We start from the raw sequence: 10,555 nt of genomic DNA on the forward strand, positions 1-10,555 counted from the left end.
TGACTCTCTCTAGCTATTCTTGGAGGAGATTAATTTGCTAATCTGCAGTAGAGAGCATAACTCAGAATCCCTCTCTCTCAGGGCTGGGGTTACCATACATCCAATACTGAACCAGGCTGCCTAGGATTTTAGTTTTCTGTCTGGCAAAATGAAAACTGAAAAGACACATAAACATCTTTTAAAAAAAATCATTTAAATTTCACATCTACTTTATTGTTAATGTCTGATAAATATCAGGAAGTTAGAATATTTTATTTAACAATCTTCATCTCTCAAATATTTCACAATCTGCACTCAAATACTGATAAGATGCTATTACATGAGCTCTGTGATGCTTCTGTGGATGTGGGCCCCACCAAAAGGAATAATCTTTTTCTACTATAGGACTAATTATGAGCTTTAATTGATCTCTACAGTGTGATTTGTTTTCATTCCACCCATCCCCTGCCCAGTACCTAGTGAACTGCCCAAATTGTCTCTAGGAAAATTCATCTTATTTTTGTAATATGAGTTCATTAAATAAGAAGTCAGAGAAAAGAAAAGTATTCCACATACTTAAAACCAGCAATATAATGAACAATCATTTCCCCTAGTCATGCACCTACATAGAAAATGACCAAGTGTCTAAATTTGCCTGGGAGTTTGCTAATTTTTAAAAATAACTAACCACAAAACAAAAGGCCCCAGGAAATTTCCTGGCCATCTCTGAGGCCAAGCTGGCCTCTGTGCGACGTTCCTGCTAATGCTCCAGATGGCTGCAGTACACGCTCGTGCAGTCACACTTTACAAGCTAGCTACAGCAATACATGAGCAGTTTTGCTAGCAGCTTACAGCAGGTCAGCCAGGCAGACAGGAGTTATTTTCAGTCCAGGCTCGTAAGAGGCAAATCTCATGCCTTACCCTGGCTGAGTTTGGCGCCAGATGTGGCTCACCTGGGTCAGGGAGGCTGCCACATGCAGGACTACTCAGCACCTACCAGGGGTTTGCAGCCCTGGTTGAACATTAAACTCACTGAAGAGTGTTAAAAAAAAATTACAGGCACCTGGACTCCAAATGAATCAAAATCTCTGGGGCACGGGGTTCAGGGGTCAGTATTTTTCAAGGCTTCGCAGAGGATTCTAATGCACAGTCACAGAGGATTCTATGCTCAGAGAATAAAGAAATGGGGCGAGGGCTGAGCCGAGAGAGGATGCTGCTGCAATGACAAGAATGACAAAACCTTCCTAGAGTGACTTGGGAGAAGGGACATCTAGTTCTCTGGGGGTCCCAATCCCTTGGATTCCTTGCAGCATGTGGGGAAATACTCCCAAACATCTCATACCTTACAGCATCACCTGGTACATATTAAGCATTCAATAAATGGTAGCTAGCTATTAAATTATTATGATGATTTCTAAAACTCTTTAATTATTTTTATTTTGAAAAGAATTTTAAATATAGAAATTTGTACAATCATTTGTGTACCCACCACTTACAATTGTTGATATTACTGGCCTGGATTCATCAAAGTTCGGAGAAAATTCTCAAGGATTAAACGTGTTCACACCCACATCTGGCTGAGACCAACCTTCCCTAGTTACCATGCAGGTGAAGGGAAGAGGGAGAAGTTATTTTTGCAGCAGCTGGGAAAGGGCTGACTTGGGTGGGACAAAGTGTAGAGTAGGGAGGTTTTGAATGTGGGAAAGAGAGGGCCTGAAGGCACAAGTGTGACAACAGTGCCCTGGCTGGCCCTGCCCTCTAAATCCCTCGTTCCTTAGAACATACAGGGAGGTTGGTCCCTTAACCTTTTCTGAGTGCCTGCCTCAGAAACAGCTTGGGCGGGGAAAGAACTCTAAGTCCCTCCTACCCTATTAGCTTCCATGGAAAAGCTTACTAAGAAACAAGAGCAGATTTTTCTGGATCTGAATCCTTAACCAAGCAAAGAACCTGAGGTTGAGGAGAGAATCCTCTCACAGAAAACACTCCTTCCCTCTACCCCCAGATTTTCATTCTGACTTGACCAGAAACCAGTATTGAAAGGTCAAGCCACCCAGCCTGTCTAGCAGGGTTCCTGCCCTAAGGCCACTAATCAGCTTTATGACTTCTCATCAGTCACCCCACTTCTCCAGAGGTGTCCTCAGCTGTGGAAGGTTTTTAGCATTTGAGATCTTCTGAAGCAGAGCCACCCAAAGGGCCAGTCCAGGATGAGACAAGCTGTGGCATCAGCATGCGAGTCAGCAAGCTGATTCTTCCTTAAGAAAGGACAGCTAAGAGGGGAAAGGAGAGGCAGCTTATCTAAACGGTGGGCGGGGGAACTGAAGTGGGTTTACATTCTTTTGGGGGGGAGAGAGGAAGATATTAACCATTCTTTTTAAAAAATTAATTTGGTTTTTTAAATTGACAAAAATTGTATGTATTTATTGCGTAAAACATGATGTGTTGAAATACGTACACATTGTGGAATGGTTAAATCAAGCGAACTGACATGTATTAACTCACACGATATTTTTGTGGTGAGAACACTTAAAATATACTATCAGTGATTATCTACCCTCTGCTTCTATAATTCATAAACTGGCTTACGTTCTGTCAGAGCCCTTCATCTTGCCAGGCTGCTGTCTGACAGTTTGAGGAGTAGAAGTTGGTCCACAGGCCGTACTTTGTGAACAGCGCTGCTTTAAAGTGTCTTCCAACTTCCACTTGACCTTGTGGGCTCTCCCTTACCTGCTGAGCTGGCTCTAACTTGAACTGGAAAGCACCTGAAGGTGGCTTTTCTTTTTATAGTTTTATGAGATATAATTCACTTACAATTTATTCATTTAAAAGTACAAGTCAATAGTTTTTAGTATGTCCAGAGTCGCGCCACCACGATTTTAGAGTATTTTCATTACCCTAAAAAGAAATCCCTTGCCATTAGCGGTCATCCCCCCCGCCAAGCCCCATGCAACCACTAATCTACTTTCTGTCTCTATAGATTTGCCTATTTTGAATATTTCACATAAATGGAATCATACAATATGTGCTCTGTTGTGACTGGCCTCTGTCACTTGGAATAATACTTTCAAAGTTCATTTCTATTATAGCATGAATTAGGACTTGATTCCTTTTTTTTTTTTTTTGAGACAGAGTCTCGCCTTGTTGCCCAGGCTAGAGTGAGTGCCGTGGCCTCAGCCTAGCTCACAGCAACCTCAAACTCCTGGGCTCAAGCGATCCTTCTGCCTCAGCCTCCCGAGTAGCTGGGACTACAGGCATGCGCCACCATGCCCGGCTAATTTTTTTCTATATTTTTTTAGCTGTCCAATTAATTTCTTCCTATTTTTGGTAGAGACGGGGTCTCGCTCTTGCTCAGGCTGGTCTTGAACTCCTGAGCTCAAACAATCCGCCCGCCTCGGCCTCCCAGAGAGCTAGGATTACAGGCGTGAGCCACCGCGCCCAGCCTTGATTCCTTTTTAATGCGGAATAATATGCCATGATATGAACATACTACATCTGGTTTATTCATTCATCTTTTGATGAATATTTGGGTTGTTTCTACCATTTGGCTATTATGAATAATACTACTATAAATATTTGTGTATAAGTTTTTGTGAGAACATATATTTTCATTTGTCTTGGAGTGGAATTGCTGAGTCATATGATAACTCTATGCTTAACGTTTTAGGAACTGCCGGACTATTTTCCAAAGTGGCTAAGAAGTTTTTCTCATTGGGCCTAGGGACACAAGTCTGTATGACCCTATAATTAAAAACAAAGGGGCCCATATGTAGCTTTCAACTCAAATGTGGCTCAGTTCTTTGTAAATTATCATCCCTAAAGTGCATGAGGCAATCAATAACATTAGGGAGTTTGTGGATAACTTGGATTCCTGGATTCCCATCCTTGAAAACCAATCTCAGAGCAGAAGAAAACGTCCTATCTACTCTGAGGGCTCCCAGAACCCTGCAGGAATGTCTGAGGCTCAGCTAGGACTATCTGTTTCCCACAGTGAACAGCCCCAGAGAGGGAAGGTATAAGCTTCTAATTCCTAGTGAGAAAGGCCTTTGGCTTTCCCTCAATCTTGCAATGACTAATGGAAAATGAGGACAATATGGTGGTAGGAAATTTGTAGTTCCGGCTGGTTCTCCTCCACAGGGAGAACGAGCCTCTGCTCTGTCTGTGGATTTTCTGCACTTTCTAAATAAAACTTGCTTTCACTTTAAAAAAGAGAAAAAGAAAATTTCTAGTTCCTAATTCTCCTTTGCAGGAGCCATAGTAATCTCTATAAATTGTGAGTATATTTCTAACATATTACAGCAAACACTTTACTTTTGCATTTCTTCCCCTCCTAGAACTGCTTACCCCAAACTCCACTTCCCCTCTGTTAGTTCTTGTGGGTTAATTTCAGATAGAGACAGTTTCTTTCTGTTTCTTTGTTGATTCATCTTTTGTGATTTTTTAAGCCTGTTCTAAGGTCTTACTTACTCTGGGTCTGAGCCACACTAAATTCTTTCTGGAACAAGGCAAAGTATAAATAAACATTAAATAAATAAATAGAATAAACAAACATAAGAGTTCCTCCAGTATGAAACAGTAATTGTTCGTTGAAGCTCTAAAACAGAAAGGATTATCAAGGGATCTAAATACCAAGTTTAGCCCTGATAATACTGGCATCTTGCTTTTGTGATCCAGCTTAAGAAAGAATAAGGACGTAGAATGACCAAAGTGTGATTACAATTATATCCTTTTAGAACTACTTTAAAAAAGAAATTTAAGGAAGTGAATTATAATTAGATACTGTTTGTACCCTAATGACCTAGGAGTTAATACAATAGCAATTATGCCTTGGATTATAAAAAGCTTTATTTTACAAGGTATTTTCATATTCATAATTCCATGTGAACTTCAGACATCCTTGTGAGCTGGCAAGTGTATATTATTACATTATTATCATTTTTCAGATAGAGAAAAAGTCAACCTTTCTGTGTCTCTTTTTCTTATCACTTAGCTGGATAGTTGTGAGAACAGAACTTTAACCTGGGGCTTCTTACTGAGTCCAACGTACTTTCTGCTATGCACACCCAAGCTCCTTGCCAGACTATAGCTCTGACACCTTAGTTTGCATTCTCTGTTTTGATACACATATCTGCTGTGGTTACTAGTTCATCAGAATTTAACCCACACACTGTTTAAGACTCCAGAAACCAAGCTACTCCTATCTGCTGGCTTAGAACTCTGTGAATTCTTTAAAATAATTTTTAAAAAGTGTATATATATCCTTTTGTGGGAACTCAAAGTATTGTTAGAGATTTTTCAAAAGTCTATTTAAAGTTTATGGCTGAAAGTTACTGGGTTGCTGCATTCTTTCAAAGTAAATTCCTAATTAACTTTAAATGCTAAGGATACAATGTTTTGTTTTTTTTGTTTTTTTTTTTGAGACAGAGTCTCACTCTGTTGCCTGGGCTAGAGTGCCGCAGCATCAGCCTAGCTCACAGCAACCTCACACTCCTGGGCTCAAGAGATCCTCCTGCCTCAGCCTCCCAGGTAGCTGGGACTATAGGTATGCGCCACCATGCTTGGCTAATTTTTTCTATATATTTTTAGTTGTCTAGCTAATTTCTTTCTATTTTTTTTTTTTAGTAGAGATGGGGGTCTTGCTGTTGCTCAGGCTGGTCTCGAATTCCTGAGCTCAAACGATCCGCCCACCTCGGCCTCCCAGAGTGCTGGGATTACAGGCGTGAGCCACCGCGCCCGGCCAGGATACAATGTTTTTTAAGCATCCTCCTTTTTTCTCTCCTCCTGCTCATTTGTTGTTTTCTAAGATTCTACCCATAGACCTCTCCCCTTTTACTCTACTTACTCTTCCTAAGAAATCTCAACCACTCCTGTTTGCTCCCTTTGCTCATACATCTCTCCTGAGGACCAGTCCAGTATATCCAACTGTTCACTAGAAATTTCCCCTGGATGACCTAAAAGCATCCTTAACTTCTAAAACAGAACTTATTATCTTTATTACACCACAATCTTGTATGCTCTGCTAAATTTTGTATTTTAGTAAATATCACTACCTTTGACTCCTCTTTACTTCCCACAATACAATTAATCCTATTATTTCTGTCCCATGAATACCACTCATTTTTGTTCTCTCCTCTTCATCCCTCCTACATCTGCTTTCAAGCTCCACATTATTAGCAGGTCTGTAGTTAACCGCTTTCCACCTGGTCTCCCAGCCACCAGCTTCCTCCCCACTTCACCTCTCTGCTACACATCACTGCCATAGTTCTCCTCCTAAAACAGGAACATGATCAAATTATGCCCCAGCTTCAAAATGTCAATGGTTCCACAATAGGTTTCTTAGGATTCTACATGTGATTCTTCAAAGTCTGGCCTGATCCTTGTAGAAGAATTCCTGTCACTTCCTGAATAGTAAGAGGGAGTGGAGCACAATGGTCAAGAAGGAAGAACATAGTCTGATCCCTTGGGTCTGAATCTTGGCTCTGCCATTTCTTGGCTGGGGAAAGTTCCTAACCTGCCTGTGTCTCATTTTCCTCATCTGGCAAATGGAGATGATGGTGGCTGTACTTACCTAAATCACTGGGTTTGTTTCTACTGCTGAACATTAAGTATGAAAAGACATGACTGATACATTCTAAGGACTCAACAAATATTAGATAAAACGATGTTGATGAGCATCCAACCACAAGAAAGTAGTTACCATTCCATGCTCTCTAATGCCTTGTTCTTTACACTAAGAAAGCCTCTATCCCTCTCCTGGAGGCTTCAAGATCCAACTGAAAATGTTACCTCTAATAGGAAGTTCTCCCACGTCCCTAGGCACTTTGTTATTCCTTCCCTCTGTGCTCTGTAGCCTTAATATCTTCCTGTGGTGACACTTAGCACTGCATCATATGTATTTTTATGTACCTGACTCTCTCCCACAACCAAAGTTTGAGCTCCTAAGGATTAGGGTTCTGTCTCATTAGCATGCATACTCCTCGCCCCATTGCCTGGCACAGCGCCTGATTTAATAGGTGCACATTGGGGCTCTGCTGATTGTCCCTCGCTTTATAGAGACCTAACAGACTCTGCAGCATACTATTTCCTTGAGAGCCTCAGACCATTTCCTCCCCCTTTGTGTCCTGGAAGTGACCAGAGGAACGCAAAACGATTTGCTTGAGCCATGGCCACCGCCACAGATTCAAATCTTTCCCTTTAGAGTACTATCTGTTTACAAGATTCCTAAAGGGCTGGACTGAATGAGGGAATGTGAACTTCCACATCAAACTTTTCGTTATGAGGCACTGGAGTAAGACCACAAACATTTTACAACTTTTGCTTTTGAAATCGTACTGATCTTGACTCCCTCCAGGGCCTAAGTCACTTGCAAAGCAAAGTGCAAGAGCTCCTTCCAGCATGACTTAATTATTTATAGTCTTAATGCCATTCTGTATAGATGACTCAAAAAAAAGTTTCTTTCAACTCCAGTAGAATTGCCTTTGATGACTGAGCTGGTGAGGGACTAAAAGGTAAAAAGTTGCAAGAAAATTTCATAGAGTATAATATTAGTATATCTTATTGCAACTCACAGATTTAAACAGCAGATAAAGCCGATGATATTCTAAGAGGTGAAAGAACTTCTAGCAAAAATTCAACATTGGCGGGGGGGAAAGACTTGATTTAAATTGAAAAAGTTGAAATAACATTTCTGCTACATGAACTTCATTTGGCAAAAACACATACAACATAAAGTCAGTCCGTTTCATGACAAAAGTGAATTTCACAGGTTAAAAAAAAACTATCACTGTACTAGTTTGTTTTGTACTGGTTAATTTTTAAAGGAAATGTGTTTTGCATTAAAAATGAAAGAGAAATATCTACTGATGTCAAATTATAGTAAGTACAAAATTTTAGTTATACAATAAAATCTTTAAGTCACAATGTATCCACAGACATAAAAAAGTAAAATAAAAACATACAATCTTAATTTCTACAAAAATATATTACATATATTTTATTTATATATAAGATCTGAATGAACATAGACTAAGAGGATTTCCTTGGTTGTATAATTATGGGTCTTATAAATTTCCTTTTTTTTGGCTTATCTGTATTTTTCTACAACGAACTTGTACTGCTTACATAAACAAATAGTTACTTTAAATAAAAAGAGTATGCTTTTTGTTATGAAACTGGAAATGATTCTTTTAAAAATTAAGACTGTTTTCATTTAAATTTACTTACCAAGAGATTCTCTCCCGCCACTCCTCTGTTGTTAAAAACCACACACCTAAAAACCAGGAAAGTAATTTTTGTTATTTCTACACGATATATAATATTAAAATCATCTTATTGATGCTGATTTAGAGCACGATAAGATTTTAAAATTCTGTTCTACAGACATGATAATGTTTGACCATTTCATCTAGATGCACTTAAATAAAATTCCAGTTCTCTAAATTCAACTGGGGGTTCGAATTAGAAACTGTATATTGAAATCATGTTAATTTTTCCTGCCAAATGAGAACTTTTACACCTTCTTCCTATGCATATACGTGAGCCTCCAATAAATGTTATTAAAACAATTCTAAACACAAGTCAAATTTAAATGTGTTTGCTTCAAAACAAGAAAAAACATGTCCTCCACCCATTGTGTCCTCCACCCATTTGTAACATTAATAGGTATCTATTTATATCCTAAGAAATAGCCTTGTTCCTTCAAGGCTCAGCAAAACGGAAACTGGAATTGTACACAAGGGTAGAGCGGCAAGGAGCCTGGCGCCTGAGATAGTAGGATGGACCCGCACTATGCTACTACATGGTGTTCAGTTGACCTAGGGGAAGAAAGATTATCTTGTGTTTCTCTGATCTTGCTTGTATCTCCTCGGTAAATGAGTCATGTAAATGGCTTAGATCAATGTTGGCTCAAGGCAAGTATTTACTGAAAGTTAATTACTAGTAGCATGCTAGCTTTAAAAAGTTATCTGGGCTGGAGGTGGTGGCTCATGCCTGTAATCATAGCACTCTGGGAGGCTGAGGCGGCAGGATCACTTGAGGTCAGGAGTTCGAGACCAGCTCTGAGCAAGAGCGAGATGCTGTCTCTACTAAAAATAGAAAAATTAGCCGGGTGTGGTGGCCCATGCCTGTAGTCCCAGCTACTTGAGAGGCTGAGGCGGGAGGATTGCTTGAGCCCAGGAGTTTGACGTTGCAGTGAGCTAGGCTGACGCCACGGCACTCTAGCCCAGGTGACAGAGAGAGACTCCATCTCAAAATAAATAAATAAATAAAAAGATTCATTTTGGTTTTTGTCGGTTTACTTATCCAATCAAACAAGGCCATTTAAGACTCAAATTCTCTTGCTTCAGGGTGCCGCTGGCCATTGCACAGTCCCTGATGAACTGACTGCCCTACAGAATACCCACAACTCTTGTCTCTCTTCTGGCACACCACCTGCATTCAATGTGGTATTCAGAATATGTTTTTGCAAAGCAATTCATTCTTGCATCTGAAAAGTCATATACAGAATTTTATTAGGTCCAGCTGAAAGAAACCTCAGAAATCTAATATGAAGAAAAGCTAGAAATATCGCATTTTATTGACTCATTTAAGACAAGACTCAAATATACTACAAATACATGAGAAAAGATGGAGTAGGCTCAGTTACTTTTCTCTTCTTGCTAAAAAGAATGACAAGACAGACTAGATACAAATAAAATTTAAGTTGGCCACTTGTATTTACTTGCATAAGCACCTTCGTAACACAGGAATCAGTGCTACGGTTAATTGTGACCTCGAACCTTGAAGCTCCTAGCCATTCAGAAAAGAACACTTTTAGAGTGCAAACGTTAAATAAGGATTAAAATGGCTTCTGGAGCAAGATGTCATCATGTGATGCCATTGAGAGAAGGCAATGGAACCAGTGAGGGGAAAGAAAAAGATGATCTGCAAACTCAGGCAAAAACTGCATATACATCTGGGATTTTCTTCCAAACTGCAGACTGGGATATTTGCACTTTCCTTCAGGCAACTTTGAAAAGTGGATCATAACTCTGGTATCTCTTGCTAGAGGCGAAATTGTACTGACCTCTCCATAAGCCTTTGTTCCTGACAATGTTGAGTCAATCGGCAGCAGCCATCATTGCATACGTCTAGCCTTGGACTTGGGGCACAGAGGAGGGAGCAAAGCAGCACTTCTGCGCCTTTCTCCCACTCGAGCTGGTGATAAGCAACCAGCTTCTTTCATTTAACCCATTTTCCACCCTGACAGTCATCAGGGAACTTCGTACACATAGAGCTAAAAGAGCTGATTGTGAAACTATTATTCCTAAGGCACTGACAAGCCTCTCTTTACTTCTGTGACAATTTCTTTTTAATTTTTAATTATTATGGATACATAATAGTTGTACATATTTATGGGGTACATGTGATATTTTGATAAAGGCATACAATGCCTGATGATCAAATCAGGGTAATTGGGGTATCCATCACCTCAAGCAAACAACTTTTACAGTTTATCCCAAACAATTTTAAAGGGTTTGTATATGAGGGAAATTGTTCTGCAAAAGTTATTTTTCTTACATATTTTAACTATTTAAATTTTCTT

The 10,555-nt window shown here is 39.7% G+C and overlaps 1 protein-coding gene across 1 annotated transcript in view; it reads right to left on the minus strand.

Moving 5' to 3' along the window:
* The window catches only part of ABHD3 (abhydrolase domain containing 3), a 63,412-nt gene that overhangs the window by 39,949 nt on the left and 12,908 nt on the right, over positions 1 to 10,555 (minus strand). The window contains exon 4 of the mRNA XM_012652087.1: positions 8,197 to 8,242. Coding sequence (XP_012507541.1) covers positions 8,197 to 8,242 — 46 coding nt within the window. The remainder of the gene's footprint in view (positions 1 to 8,196; positions 8,243 to 10,555) is intronic.

This window comes from Propithecus coquereli, unplaced genomic scaffold (genome assembly GCF_000956105.1).
Source record: "Propithecus coquereli isolate 6110/MARCELLA unplaced genomic scaffold, Pcoq_1.0 Scaffold38, whole genome shotgun sequence".
NCBI classification, from domain to species: Eukaryota; Metazoa; Chordata; class Mammalia; order Primates; family Indriidae; genus Propithecus; species Propithecus coquereli.